Source organism: Apium graveolens, chromosome 8 (assembly GCF_009905375.1).
Source record: "Apium graveolens cultivar Ventura chromosome 8, ASM990537v1, whole genome shotgun sequence".
NCBI classification, from domain to species: domain Eukaryota; kingdom Viridiplantae; phylum Streptophyta; class Magnoliopsida; order Apiales; family Apiaceae; genus Apium; species Apium graveolens.
In genome coordinates this window covers 85,911,424-85,931,047 of record NC_133654.1, presented here as the reverse complement: position 1 = coordinate 85,931,047, position 19,624 = coordinate 85,911,424, and the positions used below count along the sequence as shown (strand labels likewise).

At 34.4% G+C, this 19,624-nt stretch overlaps 1 protein-coding gene across 1 annotated transcript; it reads left to right on the top strand.

The window, feature by feature from the left end:
- The first annotated feature begins 18,812 nt into the window (after positions 1-18,812).
- On the top strand, positions 18,813-19,358 carry LOC141679728 (uncharacterized). Its single transcript, XM_074486147.1, has one exon. The coding sequence runs from the start codon at positions 18,813-18,815 to the stop codon at positions 19,356-19,358; it is 546 nt and encodes a 181-aa protein (XP_074342248.1).
- The last annotated feature ends 266 nt before the right edge of the window (positions 19,359-19,624 follow it).

The window sequence follows — 19,624 nt, the reverse complement described above, 5'->3', positions numbered from 1 at the left end:
TAAATAGAATTTTAAATAGAATATGTTGCATCTTTTCTTATCAAATATCAATAATAATATGTCTATAGTTTCAAAATAAATAAACAAGATACTCAAATTTAATTTAATCATGTCTATAGTTTCAAAATAAATAAACAAGATACTCAAATTTAATTTAACCATATGTTCTATAAGATTTTTCCCATCTAACAATTTTCTATATTTTGAAGAGAAAATATTTTTACATTGTACTTAATTTGTAATATATTGAATCCCTTTGTTTTTTTATCCCAATAATAACTCATTTAATAAAATTTTGGATTTAATTGTTAAATTGCTCTAACAATGACTTTGGTAATATACATTGTAAACTTCTAGTTAAATGCCCAAAGTTACTACTTGGACAACGCTTCTTGTAATTATAAAAGCAAATTATCTTATTAATTTAGATGCAAAATTAACAAGATTATTAAGATAGAAGATAAGAAGCATGAATATTTTAAAAATCACCTACAAACTTTGTGATTTGAAATGATAACAAATCTTAAGAATTGCAAATCAACATAATCATTATAGCGATCTTAAAATATTAAATTTGAAAAGTTGCTTAATTAATTATCTTAAATAACAAAGAGAAAATAAAATAAAATAAAAAGACTAAATTTAAGATATGAAATAGTCACCTTTGTGGGTGATAACTAAAAATGAAAAAAATTAAAAGAGATTAAATTCCACTTGTGACATAACCATCATTTTAGGAGATAAATAATTATAACATCTCAAGGATCAATTATCTAATGATTATCAATATCATTCTGATCATTAAACCATCCACCCTCATTTGCTACGTCATTTCCCTGCAGCATTAACATAAAGAACTCTGAATTATCAAACTCAATGCCAGGTAGCTCAGGAAGCCCAGCATTTTCTTGTGGCTTTATATAAGATTCAGGAACAACAGTTGTGGGTACTACCCCCATGCCAGACTGAGCCATTCCAATATTTTGCTGAGGCACCATGTATGATCCATCTGCTGGCACAAGATCAACCATTGTAGGAGCAACCATTCCCCTAGTGGACGGAACCCGCATTGTTGACCCCGTTTGCATGGTAGGTATAGGACGGTTCAGTGCAGGTCCCACAAAAGATTCATGTGAAGATGCCAAGCCACACATTAATGTTTGTACCAAGACAGGACCAGGAGGCGTCACACTGAGGGTTGAAGTAGCACTTATTGGTGCAAAGGAGGATGGTGAAGACATGGGTAGACTCATAGTTGAAAAGGAGGATGGTAGAGACACGGGGAGACTCGGCTTCCAAGTAGCATTTACGGGTGCAAAGGAGGATGGTGGAGACATGGGGAGATTCATGGTCGAAGTATCAAAGGAGCACAGCGGAGATAGGGGGAGACTCATGGTTGAAGTAGCGAAGGAGGACAACGGAGACAGGGGGAGAGTCATGGTTGAAGTAGGACTTACAGGTGCAAAGGAGGATGGTGGAGACATGGGGAGACTCATGGACCGAGTTGATACAGGGACAGCAGGCATTGATCCGGTACCTGTATAACGCCTGATAGCAGGCTCAGCTTCACGGAGAAGCCATTCAATGGTTTGCCCATCATTGTTGTGACCTAGTTCCTGTGTCAATTGAAAAATTCTTGCAGCTGTTATTATTGGAAGTCTGACTCTGGGTTCTCGGCCATAAACCTTTTTGTGCCCAGAATTCTTAACCATCTTTGATTATTTTTAATGGACTTGGTGTTTACAGTAAAGTGATGGACTATAGAGGATCAGTAAGACCATATTTATACAATATCAGTTATGTATTTATGAATTATGATGAACTGTTTTCCACACCTAACTTTTTACTTAACAACCACTTACCAGTGAACAATGAGATTTTAATTATAATCATATAAAAGTACAAAATTTCACAAACGGTTATATACTTGACGCCAAATTTACTTGCATATAGTTACTGGACTTTTAAATGTGATCTGTCGTGTACATGTTTAATAGGGATAAATTTTAAATAAAACATGTGTGGATAGTTATTTTTTAATAGTTTTTCTATTTTAAAAAATATTGTTCATTTTAATAAATTTTAATTAGTCAATATTTTTTTATTTGTTGCACAAATTTTGTACTAGGAGAAAGGATACCGAGTGATATAAGATTTTAAATCTTAGATAATACATAAACATAAGCACTTTAAATTCAATTTATTATTCATGTAAAAATGTATGGAAGAGGCTATCAAATTTATCTTCTCTTAAAACATGATTAAAATTTAGATAAAAGTATATTTAACTTTCAAAAAACAAAATGAAACGTTTACTTAACAACCACTTATTAGTGAGCGGTAATAAGACCATAATTACAATCATATGAAAGTACAAATTTCACAAAATGTATACTTGACGCCAAATTTACATGCATATACTTGCTGAACATATGTTATCTCCTGTGCATGTTTAATTCAGATAATGACATGTTTAATATGAATAAATTTTAAATAAAACATATGTGGCTAATTAATTTTTACTTATTTTTGTATCTTGAAAAATTTAAATCTTAGATAGTAGATAGCACTATGCCATAAATAGGTGTTACATTAGATAAGAATTTTTTGTACTATTGTAACACTTTACGGGTGTTAAGAACATGTGCACCTGGTGTTACATTAGGTTACCTTTTTATTTATTTTAAAATTATTAAAATGAGTTTGTCATAAAAAATTATAAAATCATTGGGCCCAAAATTGGTGACGTGGCATATGGGAGATGTACTATTGTTAACATTACCATAAACTTTGGGTTTTGTTTTCAAACTTTATCTAATAATTATATATATATATATAAATATTACATAAAGTGATTAAAATATTTATTTGATTTCAAAAATAGTAATATATATTAAATTAATTAACATATTTTTAAATAGCAAGAGTTTCGTAAATAGGTAAATTATTATTTATTAAATATCACATAAATTTTATTTTATTAAATTTAAAATGATTAATTTTGTATCGTAAAACTAGAAATTAAATATATATTTGATTTTATAAAAGATTTAATTTCATGAAAGTATTTTTTTTAATAATTACGATAGTAGTTAAATACTAGTTAAAATACTTATTTATTGAATTTAAAATTAAAAATAATTAAAAAAACCTAAAATATGCACAAATATAAAATTAATTGTAAAGCCATGTGAATTATTAGAGCGGTAAAAGCCATGTTCCTGATTTTCACCGGTAACTTTAATTTTTCACGATCCCCCTTTTATTCTTTGTAGTATCTCTCCATCTGTTTATGAGATCTACCTGATTGTATGTATAAAGGTCCAGATTAATTAAGAGTTTAAAGCTTATTCTTTAAGTTAGGGGTTCAATTTTAAGTTCAATTAGGGCTTGTATTTATTTAATGTGAACTAATTGCTCCTTATTTTTGTTTATAGGGCTTCTTCATATCTGAGAATTGAAGGCTTCGATTTCAGGTATTTGTATTCGACAAGTATAACGACTAATTTGCAGAAGTTTTTGGGGTTTTCGCCCCCTCGTGGTGCTGCTTACTTGGAGTTTTCACAATGCCTAATGTCAAAACTGAGTGAGAGATAGTTGATTATCTTTTTCGAGGTTTCAAGTAATTTGATTTGTATTTGCCTAATCTGGTATGAGTGTGTTTGTTGGTGTTGATTGTGTGTATTGTTTTGTATTATTTTATAATGATAGATGATGAACTTGCAAAGGTCGAAGGGACAAGTTCATACTTCATCTAGGATAAGTTTGGTCACATTGTAAGTTTTTACTTTCCAATTGAGAAGTATGCCACAAACGTCATTTGATAAAGTGATATGCTAGTTCAGGCCATTCATTGCTAAGCATGGGGTTAAACTGGGTTATAGAATGGATTTGTAAAATTAACCAATTTTATAGTGATAAATAAGTATCTAGTTTCCTCATAAAGTTTCAAATTATGCTGCTTTCTTTCTCTAACTGTAAATATTATTTTATTGATTTTCACTTCACAAATGAGGAGATATCACTGCTGCATATGAAAGTTGACCTCATTGTGACTCTTGGTGGAGATGGAACTGTTCTTTAGGTACATGCTTCTAATAATCTGTTATGTACATTGATGGCATGTCTTCAATCTTATTTTCAAACCCTTTTTTGTTTACTAAATATTTTGATTTCCAATGTGCAAGCGGTTAGAAAATTTAAGGGGCCAGTGCATCCAATCGTCCCATTCTCTTTAGGCTCTCTGGGTTTCATGACCCCGTTCTGTATCCTCCATAATTTTAATGTTATCTTGATGTTTAATATTGAGTTTTCTCTTATTAAGTTGAAAAAAATACAGAGATTATCCCTTTTACTCCTGTTGGCCACCACTCCTGGTCAGTTTTATGTGTTAGTGTATACTGAAAATATTTATTTAAAGTATATACATTTATTTCTAGCCAGTTTAATTGAGAATCATTTGAATGTTTACATGTTGTCTAATATTATATATTGTGAATAATCTAGTATCAAATGGGATACAGAATATTAGATTGTTAAATACGGTTATATAATATAATAAGGTTCACAGCACAGGTGGTGTTGGACAATCCACTGGTTATGGCTGTAGTATTATTTAGATTAGTTTATATTGACTAATAAATAATGTTAGTATACTTTGTGTATATTGAACATGATCAAATTTAGAATTGTTCCCTTAATACTGATTAAAAGGAGAACTAAGATTCTATGTTATTATTAATGCTTAGTTTCTTAATCCGGAAATAGTAATTGACACGTGTATATTATTTACATGCTTTGATTTATATATTAAATAATTCTTTTAAATTATATCATTATATTTTGGGTGATGAAATTATATACATGGTGGATATTATTTATTGAAGGAATCCATGTCCTGATAATATTCGGGGTAATGATGTCCCCTTGAAAGCTCAAAAAGATTTAATTATGTGAAACCCTGCAGGTGGAATTTATTCTGGCATAATTAAATAAAGGTTGAGTGGATGATCAAGGATAAAAGATATTAATTAAATAAATTATCAGTAATTTATTTAATTAATGGACATATGATATTTTAAACATGGGGAATTTAATAAGCAAATAATATTGGAACCGAATTAATTAAATTACGGTATTAGGAAAGGTAGTGCAAATATTAATTCTTTAGTGGATTGAATTAATATTTAATTACATTGGGCTAGGCTCAAGATGTAATTAGAAGGCCCAACCTAATTATCCATGGTCCCTATTGTAGCCTATATATATTCTTATCCTCTTCTTGCTTGGCAATTGTGTGAAAACATATTGTAGCCACCAAGGAGCAAGACTAGAGGATAACTTGAGAAGACGGATGCCACACTTCGCTCAAGGGAATTTGGGAATACAATAGAAGAGCGTGGAATCAACCATTAACAAGGTAATCCTCTTTTCGTAAGCTTTATCGTAAAATGTAGTAACACCCTAAGTCCGTGGTTCCCAATAATTGGTATCAAGAGCCTGGTAATGGGTTCTACGTTTTATGATATAATGTCCATGTCGTAATTATATATGCGTGTATATAGTGTTTTGCTTGTATTGGTTTTGATGCATGTTGTTAATCCACTATTATGGCCATGTATATTTTAATTATGTGTTTGGATCCCACGTGGTTTAATCGTGGTTAATTTTTGTTTTGGTTTCCACGTGGTTTAATCGTGGTTGTAATTTACACGAGGGTTGATCGTGTTAGAATAGATTTTACAAAATTAGTTTTGTATTAGATCTATTTTTTTGTAATTGTTCCAGGTATTTTGTAATAGTTATGTGCGATCGGAAATCAATTCCGGTAGTTTTTTTTTGTTCCGCTGTGCGATTACATGGGGCTGTTGGGGTGCTGGGGCTGCTGGGGCGTCGGGGCGCGCTTGGGGCAGATTTTTTTTGAGAGCTGGATTTTTTTTAAGGGCCATAATAGTGGAAAATTTATTTTAATTTTTTCCATTAAATTTTAATTATTGCTTTAATTTATTGATTATGTGTGTCGTTAATTATGTGTGTAATTCTTTTAAAATTGCATGTTTAACTTAATTAGGATGACATGGACATAAATTTTATTTATTGCTTTAATTAAATGTTATATGTTGCTAAAATTATGTGTGTATTTTGAATGCATGTTTAGACATAATTATAACAACATAGGGCCCCATTTAATTTTAAAATTCCTCAATTTTAATAAAAAAATTCTAAGTGGGAGAGGGAATTAATATGAAATTAAATCCCATGGTCTCCATTATTGGTTGTAGGTAATTTAACATAAAGAAGAATATAAATTATATATACGTCACCCATCGTGGCATGTAATTTATGGTGTCTAGAATGTTATAGAAATTATTAGAACAAACTTCTTAAATTAATAAATTTTAAAAGGAATAAATACGGATTTTCTTTATTTCTGATTTGGGGCGATTTTGTCAAAAACGGGTTCATCGAACTTGTAAGGCTGTGGGTTTTAAGCGAGACCGATATGACTCCTCCACTACCTGGAAATCAAACCATTGATGAATATTGAATTGAAGTATTCTATTCAAGGCAAAATTACGAATATTGGAAGGTATACACGCCACCCATCGTGGCGTACCAAGTTCCATAGATTTCGAATAATTTAAGATTTGATGATGGTATACACTTAGCTATGAAAAATAATATAGTCCACCCCAACGTGGCATATTGTTTAGTAATAGGACCGAAGTAACATTTAAACAAAATTAGGTGGTATACATGTCACACATCGTGGCGTACCAGAAACTTATGGTGTTTAGATGTTAGTGCATTTATTTTTAAATTATTGTTAGAGGAATCAATAGCTCTTAATAATTAATGCACCCTTATTTATGTGATGTTTTTATGCATGATTCTCAGAATAAAATGGGCTTTAATCCACTATTCACCATACTTGAGGATAACAAACTTACCAGACCTAACTATATTGAATGGAAATGAAATTTGGACATTGTGTTGACTGCTGAGGAGTACAAGTTCTGCACTTATGAACCCAAGCCTGAACAGCCTGCTGCTGATGCTCCTGAAGATGAGAAAGAGTATTATAAACGGTGGATTAAGGCTGATGAGATGTCGCAGTGTTACATTCTGGCAGCAATATCGGGTGTTTTGCAGCATCAGCATCAGTCTATGACCACTGCTTCGGATATGCTCTTTAATCTCAAGGAACTTTTTGGAGATCAGAATAGGGCTGCTAGGCAAGTAGCCATGAAGGCTTTAATGAACACTCAGATGGCTGAAGGCACACCTGTAAGGGATCATGTTCTCAAGATGATGTCGCATCTGAATGATATAGAGATCCTTGGTGCTGAACTTGACGGGGAAACCCATATTGACATTATCCTTATGAGCTTGTCCAAGAGTTTTGAGCAGTTCCGCTTGAATTACAACATGAACAAGAGGCAGTATAGTCTCACGAAACTGCTGACAGAACTTCAGGCAACTGAAGGATTATTTCGGCAGAGTGTTCAAGTGAATGTGGCTGAGAAAGGTTCTTCCTCTAAGCCGAAAGGTATTAAGAAGAAGAAAAAGGCTCAGACACAGAAAGCTGTGAAGGCAGTGGGAGTTCAGGGTGGTGTGAAAAAGCCTAAGGGAAAGTGCTTCAGATGCAAACAGTCAGGTCACTGGAAACATGATTATCCTCTTCCTAAAAAGACAAACAATACTGGTATGTCTCTTTCTCTAGTTACAGAAATATTTATAGCGGCTATATCTACGAGCACTTGGTGTGTAGATACAGGAGCCACTGATCATGTTTGTAATTCTATGCAGAGGTTCCAACTATCCAGAATGCTTAGAGATTGTGAGATATACATGTTCATGGGAGATGCTACGAAAGTAGCAGTAGTTGCAGTATGAGTTATTCATTTATCTTTTGGTTTTGATAGGATTTTGGTTTTGAACAATTGTCTTTATGTACCTTCTTTTAGAAGGAATTTAATTTCGGTTTCTAAACTTGCTTTGGATGGTTATAATGTTTGTTTGGATCGTAATGTTTCTATTATGATGAATAAACGAATTATATGTTCTGGTATATTGCAAGACAATTTGTATACAATTAATCCTAGTCAACCTGCACTGCAACTGCAATTTAGAGAATTGAACAACACATCTTCTAACTCTACTAAAAGAAAGGAACCTTCTAGTTTGAACCAAACATATCTTTGGCACTTGAGATTAGGTCATATTAACTTGAGGAGGATTCAAAGACTGGTAGTAAACGGGCCTTTAAGCTCATTGGTAGTGGAGCTGAAGGGCATATGGCATAGCCTATTTGTATATTCGATGATTCAACTCAACTCAAATAAGAATGTAATAAGTAAATAGTGGATCTACCGTCAAAAGAGATCTCACAGAGTAATATCTGTCAAAGGATTCAGAGACAAGGTTCATCTACAGACTTGAGGAATTAATTCACTGGAAGAAGTTCAAGAAATTGATCATGCCTCAGTGATATAAATCAAGATTGTGGATTTAATCAAGTGACAGAGATCTCGTCAGAGTATCAGATAATTACAAGGATTTAATCTGAAGAAAATCAGAGTATCAAAGTCAAGACATGAAGAAACGTCATGGAAGTTAGTCACTCATGAACCAGACAGTACATCGAGTGTCAACATTGAAGTGGTGGAATTGATTCATATATCTCAGTGATTTTCAGAAGATTTGCAGAAGAATGGGTGCTGTTGAAGACTAGAATTAATTCTCTATTAATTAATTAAGTCATCTAATTTAATTAAGAAAATAAATTATATCTGCGAAGAATAATTTATTTATTAATTGAATTAATTGATTAATTAATTCTGAATTAATTTTAGGAATTTTCAGAATTTAAATTGGATTAAAATTCATTTAAATTCAGCAAGTCAAACTGATTGTACTAGTATGACAATCGGTATGACAATCAATAGTCATACCGAAAGTCATGCTAGTACAAATAATTGTCCTACCGAAAGTTACACTGGAAGAGAATTGTCTTGCTAGTTCAATCAGATTGTCTTGCTAGTACAAACAATTGTCCTACCGAAAGTTACACTGGAAGAGAATTGTCTTGCTAGTTCAATCAGATTGTCTTGCTAGTACAAACAATTGTCATACCGAAAGTCTCTCCAGTTCAACAGATTGTCTTGCTAGTACAATTAGATTGTCTCACCGATTGTCATTGCAGTTCATTCTATTCTGTTGTTTGATTAAAAGAAGTAGAAGCAGAATACAATCAATCATCCAATCAAGAACACAAAACTCGAGAAAAAAGAAAAAGAAGCAGACACAAATATTTCATCTCATCTGCAACTTCAAGATCAATTTCTAGATTGTAAAGTTAAATCCAATCAACTAGAAATCTTTATCTTGTTCTTGTGTAACAATCTAGCGGATCAAAATCCCTAGAACTTAATCTCAAATTGCGTTTAGCATTTGAATCTTTTTATTACAAAAATAGAAAAAATTCATGTCGAATTTATTCTAGATTTATGATAATTAATTTGAGATTAATTCCTTGTAATCGATACAGTTGTTGTAACACCTTTCAAGTTTAATAATATTTTTATTTAACTTGAATTTTGTTTCACATTTTTTATTCCGCATTTAATTCGATTATTCAGTACTGTTTGTATTCAACCCCCCCTTCTACAAACACATTGGGACCCAACAGGAGCCATTTCCAGTTTGTGAATCCTGCTTGAAAGGTAAAATGACTAATAGGCCTTTTAAGGGAAAAGGGAATAGAGCCAAACAACTGTTAGAATTGGTTCACTCTGATTTATGTGGACCCATGAATATCCAAGCAAGAGGTGGTTATGAATATTTCGTCACTTTCATTGATGATTATTCTAGATATGGGTACATTTATTTGTTGCACCGTAAGTCTGAGTGCTTTGATAAGTTCAAAGAGTACAAAGCTAAAACGGAGAAGCGACTTAATAAAAGTATCAAGTCACTACGATCAGATCGTGGTGGCGAATACTTGCTTGGAGAATTTAGGGAATATTTATCAGAAAATGGGATATAATCCCAGTTAACTGCACCAGGCACACCCCAGCAGAACGGTGTAGCAGAGAGAAGGAACCGGACTCTTTTAGAGAGTGTTAGATCGATGATGAATTATTCGGATTTACCCAAGTCATTTTGGGGACATGCCTTAGAGACAACAGCTTATCTTCTGAACTTAGTACCTTCTAAGTCGGTTCCTAAAACCCCCTTAGAATTGTGGACCGGGGATAAACCGAGTCTAAGACATATTCGAATATGGGGTTGTCTAGCACATGTGCTGAACAAGAACGCGACTAAGTTAGAATCTCGTACAGAAGTAAGGTTGTTTGTAGGCTACCCCATGGGAACGAAAGGATATTTATTTTATAGTCCGAAGAATCGGGATGTCATTGTTAGCACCAATATAAGATTCTTAGAGGAGGAATATATAATGAATCACAAACCCATGAGTAGTGTCGTTTTAGAGGAACTAGTGGGAGGGACAAATAATACCCATGAAGCTGTAGTACAAGTAGAACAACCACAACATAATGTACAACATGTCACTAATACCGCACCAGAGCCTCATCGTAGTGGGAGGGTTGTTCAACAGCCTGATAGATTCATGTTTTTGGGTGAGTCTTCAGACTTGGTCTCTGGTGAACATGATGATGATCCCCGTACATACGAAGAGGCAGCACAAGACAAAGATGCAGATCTTTGGCAAAAGGCGATGGAATCTGAGATAGAATCAATGTATTCTAATCAGGTCTGGGAGCTCGTGGAACCACCCAAAGGTATAAAACCTATTGGATGTAAGTGGATCTACAAGAAAAAGAGGGGATTAGATAAAAAGGTGAAAGCCTGGAAAGCAAGACTTGTTGCGAAAGGGTATACTCAGAAAGAAGGTATCGATTATGAGGAAACCTTTTCACCGGTAGTCATGCTTAAGTCAATCCGTATTCTTTTATCTATAGCAGCTCATCTCGATTATGAGATTTGGCAAATGGATGTCAAGACAGCTTTTCTTAATGGAAGTCTTGAAGAAACCATCTATATGCAGCAACCAAAAGGATTCATTAAGGAAGGCCAAGAGCATCTGGTATGTAAGCTTAAGAGGTCTATTTATGGACTTAAACAAATATTCATTTTGATCAGGCAGTCCAGTCATATGGATTTGATCAAAGTCCAAGCGAATTGTGCGTGTATAAGAGAAGTGAAGGTAATGCAGTGGTTTTTCTAGTACTATATGTAGATGATATTTTACTCATTGGAAACAATGTTGAGATGTTGTCATCAGTAAAGGCATGGTTGTTCAAACAATTTGACATGAAGGACTTAGGTGAAGCGGCATACATCCTTGGGATCAAAGTTATAAGGGATCGCAAGAAAATGATGTTGGCTTTATCTCAAGAGCCCTACATTGATGAAGTATTAGCTCGTTTTAACATGCAGAACTCCAAGAAAGGTTTTCTACCTTTTAAGCATGAAGTTGCTCTATCTAAGAAGCAGTGTCCTTCGACACTTAAGGATATAGAAAGCATGAAAGCAGTTCCTTATGCTTCAGCATGTGGAAGCTTAATGTATGCTATGTTATGTACGAGGCCTGACATCTGCTTTGCTGTAGGCATGGTTAGTAGATATCAGTCGAACCCAGGTCAGGAACATTGGAGTGCAGTAAAAACTATACTCAAGTACCTGAGAAGGACTAAGGAGTATATGTTAATTTACAAGGCCTCAGATCTATTTCCTTTGGGATATACTGATTCAGATTTCCAATCAGATAGGGATAAGAGGAAATCAACCTCGGGATATGTTTTTACTTTGGGAGGTGGAGCCGTTATATGGAGGAGTGTAAAGCAGAAATGCATTGCAGACTCCACCATGGAGGCCGAGTACGTGGCGGCCTCTTAGGCTGCCAAGGAGGCTGTATGGTTGGACATATAGATTTTTATGTAATAGTGGATTAAATAAACACTGATATACACATAGAATATTTTGAGTTTAAGTGGGAGATTGTTAGTGTATACTGAAAATATTTATTTGAAGTATATACATTTATTTCTGGCCTGTTTAATTTAGAATCATTTGAATGTTTACATGTTGTCTAATATTATATATTGTGAACAATCTAGTATCAAATGGGATACAGAATATTAGATTGTTAAATGCAGTTATATAATATAATAAGGTTCACAACACAGATGGTGTTGGACAATCCACTGGTATGGCTGTAGTATTATTTAGATTAGTTTATATTGACTAATAAATAATGCTAGTATACTTTGTGTATATTGAACAAGATCAAATTTAGAATTGTTCCCTTAATACTGATTAAGAAGGAGAACTAAGATTCTATGTTATTATTAATGCTTAGGTTCTTAATCCGGAAATAGTAATTGACACGTGTATATTATTTACATGCTTTGATTTATATATGAAATAATTCTTTTGAATTATATCATTATATTTTGGGTGATGGAATTATATACATGGTGGATATTATTTATTGAAGGAATCCATGTCCTGATAATATTCGGGGTAATGATGTCCCCTTGAAAGCTCAAAAAGATTTAATTTTGTGAAACCCTGCAGGTGGAATTTATTCTGGCATAATTAAATAAACATTGAGTGGATTATCAAGGATAAAAGATATTAATTAAATAAATTATCAGTAATTTATTTAATTAATGGACATATGATATTTTAAACATGGGGAATTTAATAAGCAAATAATATTGGAACCGAATTAATTAAATTACGGCATTAGGAAAGGTAGTGCAAATATTAATTCTTTAGTGGATTGAATTAATATTTAATTACATTGGGCTAGGCTCAAGATATAATTAGAAGGCCCGACCTAATTATCCATGGTCCCTATTGTATCCTATATATATTCTTATTCTCTTCTTGCTTGACAATTGTGTGAAAACATATTGTAGCCACCAAGGAGCAAGAAGAGAGGATAACTTGAGAAGACGGAGGCCACACTTCGCTCAAGGGAATTTGGGAATACAATAGAAGAGTGTGGAATCAACCATTAACAAGGTAATCCTCTTTTCGTAATCTTTATCGTAAAATGTAGTAACACCCTAAGTCCGTGGTTCCCAACATTATGCTCTTAAGTACCAGTTTGTTATGCTCTTAAATTTTATTTTTCTAGCTTGTATCCCAAATCTCTCCTCTTTTTTAAGTAAAAAATAAATAAATTATCGTTATGTGCATTTTTATTTTTTATTATTTTTTTTTGTTTCCTGGAATTCGGTCGCAATGCATGTTGTTTTGGAACCATGCCATTTTCCGAATTATTTTGGCAATTGATAATTAAGCTCATGTACAATTTAAACTCCAACTTTAATTTTTTAGAAATTTAAGGCACTTGATTTTTTTTCAATTCTTTCTTTTGTCTATTATTTATTTAAAATTGATGTCAAGAATTGGCTGTTTTTTGTATCATAAATTTGTCACTGCAGTTTTATTTTGAAGCAAGATAGAGTTCTCTTGCTCTGTTAAGAAATAGTGCTTTTCTTTATCATATTGGATAGTTGAATTTGCGTAGGGTGTATCTACTTTTGTTCAAGGAGTTAATTTATCTAAATACATAGGTTGGTAATTTATCATTTTAGATACAGTTGGAGACTTGGAAATATAATTGACATTTGTTCGTAACTTTACTGACCTACTTTACTATATTTCGACTAAGTCTTGTTGAAACTGTCGTTTTTAAATTTTTTTTCGTATTCCTTCACCTTCCTGGCTTTATATAAATGTATAATATTATGGGGTTTGATAGATTACTTTTTGGTAATTTTGTTTCTAATATAACATGGTTGATACGTTCAACAAGATAATTTTATCCATGTATATCATATTTCATTCAATTAGATGGTATAGAGCCTTCTTTTTGTGTTTTACATTATGTGTACCATCCTGAAAGTTACCATTTTCTTCAACACTGGAGTCAGGCTTCCAATTTGTTTTGTCATTATAGTCTTTTACTTCCGGGGTCTACTGATGCTAGTATTTTTTAACTTTAATTTGTATTTGTAAAAATTTATTCCTGCTTTGCTTTGATGAGGAACTAGATTAAGAGCCTAAAAGCAGCTTACATAAAGATATTCATGGCTACTGATGGAAGCTTTGAAGACCGACTTGCTCAAGTGGTATATTTTTTTCCTTCTCCATTTTTTTCAAATAAGTTATCAACCGATAAACAAACCCTCCTCTCGATTGATGCTCATTTACAAGATAATGATGAAAAAACCCCATATCTATTTGTTGAATTGCTTACCTCTTTGTGTGTATATATATATAAATATAATATTGTAGGAGCAACATAAGGAGTGGGCTCTTGTTCCTGTTGTGTGCTTCATGGTCCAATCATCGAGGAATCTACAAATATAGATCTCGGAGCGGTACAGGATCTGTATGAAGTTCGTCATGTTACTGATTTTGAATTGTGATTGGGTAGACACAATTCAACGCTGACAAAGTTATATTTTTTCCAAATACAGGATTAGTCTGGTCAAAATGATAACGACATTATTCAGTGCTCTGTGGATTTGGAACTATGCTTTTAGGTGTTGCAGTTTTGTACAATACCAGAGAGCCACACCCATCTCCTTCAGGTTCTTGATACTACAAAGTATGCGCAGTTAGTCTGATTACTCCCTAACCTACTAAGTATACACAATTAGTCTGATTACTCCCTAACCTACTAAGTATGCGCAATTAGTCTGATTACTCCCTAACCTACTTTGATCTGTTTTTTGTTATGAATCAGATTTCTTCTGAGGATAGAAATTTATAAGAAAAGGTGGTGAAACAGAGAAAACTGATTATTGGGAAAAGCAAAATCCAAGAATTTGTTATGGGAAGAAGGGGATCAACATAGCTGCAAAGTATTAATAACCTTCGTTGTAGTTTGGATTGCCTGGAGTATGGTTAATTGATTGATCGTATTGTTGTACTTTTATGTGGTGTTTGCAACATTTTGGATATGTATTGTAGATTTTAAATTGAACATGTATTTCAAATTTTAAAATTAAATGTTACATATACCTATTATAGTGTAATGTATGTTTTAATTTAGTGTTAGATTACAAATGATACTATTACTTAATTAAAAAGATTGGTGTTACAATTGATAGAACAGGCTGTTACAATAAGTTATATGGGACCCACAAGTGGTCCCACTTATGCAATCTTGATCAAGCTATTGTATCACTCATATTGCGTTACATTTGGGCCTGTTAGTGTTACAGTAGGTGCCTATTGTAACGTTTTCCTCTCTGTTACAATATATCAGTGAAGTGTTACATTAGGGTGTCTATTGTAATGCTCGTATACATAACGCCCCCTGATGTTACAATAGAGCTATTGTAACACTTTTGGGGCCTATTGCAACACCATTTAGGCATTACAATACCCCACTTATGGCGTAGTGTAGACATAAACACTGTTAATTCACTTTATTAATGGTGTAAAAATATATGAAAGATACCAATGTTGCAGAAATCGTTAGGCGTCCCAGGGCAGTGAGGGTACCTTCGAGAGATTAATCGGCAAGTCGGAGATTAATCGGACCAATTAATCGAAACATTAATCGGAAGAATATAAATATTATTTTTAACTTTTATAATTATATAATGATAAATATGTCAAATATTTGTCTGACAAAAGAAATTAGAATGGTATTAAATAATATCTACACATTTGACATTCGTTTTTACTAATTATTGAGTTTACAATATTAACTACTTTATTAATTCACACTTCTAAACTAATTACAATATGTCATTTTATATTTTAAGTTGGAAAATAAATATGTTAGATCACTTATTACTTTTTACCAATACTTTATATTAGAAATTGTCATGATATTGTGTAAAATTATCAAATTAATGAATTAAAATCATAAAAAGGTAAAAAACAATGATTTTTAATTATTTTTCGAGTAGACCGCCTAGCCCGCCTAATTCTGATTTTGACCCGATTTTCAGAAAAAAGGCTTAAATCACCGCATAGGTCCGAGTCAGGGCGTTTTAGAACACTAGAAGAGACTATCAAACTCCTAAAGCATGATTAAAATTTACATACAATAAAAGTACATTTAACTTTCAATAAACAAAATGAATTAACAATAAAATCCAAATGATTATTATTTTTGTAGCAATACATTATACATAATCATAACAAAATTCTTATAGTAATGATTATAACTAAAAAAAATAACATGACAGTATTAGTTTTTATTTTTATTTTTCACCACTGTTTACAAACTTTTATGTTGAATCATTATAATTGTATTTTAGAAAACTAGAATTTTCAAAAATTACTACTTATTTTTAATCTTCAAAATATTTTTGAAATATATATTATCATTTAGTCAAACTAATATGGGCCTTAAATAGCCTAAAAACATAATTAATCTTGAATTAATTAAACCCGATATGGTCCAGTAACGAAGCCCAGTTAATGAGACCCAAAGCATTGATTATTTATTAATTTTGTAAGTAATAAATAGGGTAAAATAACAGCTCATTAAGTATATCCCATAGATGATATAATTCTTCATTGAGTAGCCTCCAAGGCACCCAAACCAACAAGAAATCTGCTTCCTACTTATTAGGATTCCAAAGTCTACTCTAAAATGAAGACTTATTCATCAAGTCTCCTAACCCTAGTCCAATTCAAGGACATCTAATATCTATATAAAGGGTCTCACCCCTCCACGAAGAACTACGTTTTAACTTGATTCTCTAAATTCACAGAGATACGTAGTCATCTTATGAAGGCAGATTTAAGCTACGAAACACAAGTGCAGCCATTAAAGGCCTTGAGCTCTCGAACCCTAGCAGTAAATATAGCAATAATTATAACCTAATTTTTTACCCATAACATTTGGCGCCGTCTGTGGGAAAGTATAACAACAACCATGGTGAACACACAGAGCAAAAACAACGCCCCTGAAGGAACACCGGTTGGGACGACCCAAACAATCTCATCAGTGGTGGAGATACCCCCGCACTCAACCTATGCCTCCACTCAAGGAGGGATCTTAGCAGGGAGATCTGAAGTCCATCCATAAGGGACGAGTTCCCCGGCTCCTCAAGGGACGAATCCCCAAATTCAGCAGCTACATGCACCTGTGAATTCCCAACCTGTTGGGTATGAGTACTCAACGATCATGGCCACTAACCCCCTTAACAGGATGCCCCTATACCCCGAGGTTGGAGGAAGTGGACATTCTAGACGAAGCGAAACACAAGGGTAGATGCCCCCGTATATACGTGGCTTGGTACCTATCCCATAAGGTCGAGAGTTCTATGGACCCTATTCTGATAGAGATTCCGAATCATTGGACGATGAGATCGCTCCAAGGAGAAGGCGTGCTGGCAAAGAACCAATGCCTATTACCAGCCAGTGATCTAGAAGCACTCAAGGGACGAATCCCCAAGATGTCCAGGAGAGGATCAGGGCTCATGAAGCTGAGATCCAAAGGCTGAAGCGTGACCTGGATGCACACTTGACTTCAAGGCCTCCAATCATAGACCTGGATGGTCCAATACCAAGAAGGGCTCTTGCTCCAATCATTGACCTGGATGGTCCAATACCAAGAAGGGCTGTTTCCCAAAGGGCTGACCCTCGTGATTTAATGCCTCTAGGAGATCCTAATGATCCAACTCCACCAGTCACTAAAGAGATAATGCATGCCCACATCTCAAGGAAGTTTAAGATGCCCACCATCAAAGCATATGATGGAACTGGAGACCCGGAAATCATGTCAGGACATTTTCTAACGCCTTGTTGCTATAACCCGTGAACGATGCTATTAAGTGTCGGGCCTTTCCTCAAACCCTGTCAGGTATGGCTCAAAGGCGATGCAGTCGTCTACCTCCAAACTCGATTAGATCATTTAAGGATTTGAGCCAAGATTTCATCAAGTAATTTATCAGTGGTAGAATACATAAAAAAAGTTCGGCATCTCTCATGAGCATTATGCAAGGAGCAAAGGAGTCCTTGAGGGACTATCTGAATTATTTCACAAAGGAAGCCTTGCAGGTCCCAGATCTTGACGACAAAGTAGCAATGATAGAACTGCAGCATGGAACTAGAGATGAGTTCTTCAAGATGTCCTTAGCTAAGCGCCCCCTTAAAGCATGTTATAGCTCCAAGATAGGGCCGAGAAGTATATCAAGGTGGAGGACAATATGAAGAAGACGATAGTGAACAACAAGCCCGCTGGTGGCAAGAAGCGAAAGATTGATCAAGAATATAATGCCAAGGTCAAGTATCCTAGAATTGAGAAAGACATTGACTCAACCCCGAAGAAGGGAGGGCCTGGACAAAAGCTTACCGAATGTGCTAGGCTGAATGCTCCTAGGAGCCAGATCTTGATGGAAATCGAGAAAGATAAGGATGTTCGTTGGCCTAAATCCCTGAAGGTTGATCCCGCGAAGCTAGATAAAAGCAAATATTGTAGATTCCCCAAGCACGCTGGTCATGATAACGATGAGTGCCGACAACTGAAGTATGAAATCGAATTCCTAATCTGAAAAAGGAGATTGAGTAAGTATAGTGCGGATGGAGAGAAACACAATAATGGAAGAAGGAACTTTGATTATTGTAGGAGAGATCAAGATGATCAGGGACGAAACCCTGAACCCCGAGGGCCAGTGATAAACACGATCTTTGGATGACCAACTGCTGCTGGATCGTCTGAAAACTCAAGGAAATCTTATGCTAGAAAAGTCATGCACATAGTGCGGGAAGCTCCGACAAGGGCCAGGGCAGGACTAGCAATGGTATTTGATGATTTTGACTTGGAAGGGGTCAGGTTTCCCCATGATGATCCCCTAGTCATAACACCCATAATAGGGAACATCCTGGTGAAAAGAGTCCTTGTAAATAATGGAGCATCGGTAGAAATCTTACTCTATGATACCTTCATAAGAATGGGTTACAATGACTCTCAATTAACCGTAACTGATATGCCAATATATGGTTTTGCTGGATTTGGATGCTCCGTGGAAGGGATAATTAAGTTGCCTTTAACTAGACAAGCCACGCAGATGTTGAACTTTGTGGTAGTGAAGGTTGGATCAACATATAATGCGACCATGGGAAGAACAAGTATACATGCCTTCAAGGAAGTCCTTTCGTCCTACCATTCCATGATCAAGTTTCTGACCAGAGAAGGAATGGGAGAAGAAAGAGGAGATAAAAAGATGACCAGCTGTTATGTAGCCTCGCTGAGGGAAGATGGAGTAGGGGGAAGGTCTTGCGTATTGGAGACCTGGATATCCGTGATAATGATGAGAAATGAGGAAAACCAGCGGAAGACTTGATCCTGGTTCCTTTGGCCCCCGAGGACCCCGAAAGAGTAACTTTCATTGGAGAATCATTGGAGGAGCCCCTTAGAGGGAAGTTAGTAAAGTTCTTGCAAGAGAATAATGATTTGTTTGCGTGGTCGGCAGCAGATATGCCCGGCATAGACCCAGAATTGATCACCCACAAGTTGAACGTGGATCCTAATCAGAAGATCGTGAAGCTAAAGAAAAGGAGTTTTTCCCCTAAAAGGCAGGAACCCATCAAGCAAGAAGTGGAGAAGCTC

Coding starts and splice junctions, on each gene's coding strand:
- LOC141679728 (XM_074486147.1), top strand. CDS start 18,813: ATGGTATTTGATGATTTTGACTTGGAAGGGGTCAGGTTTCCCCATGAT.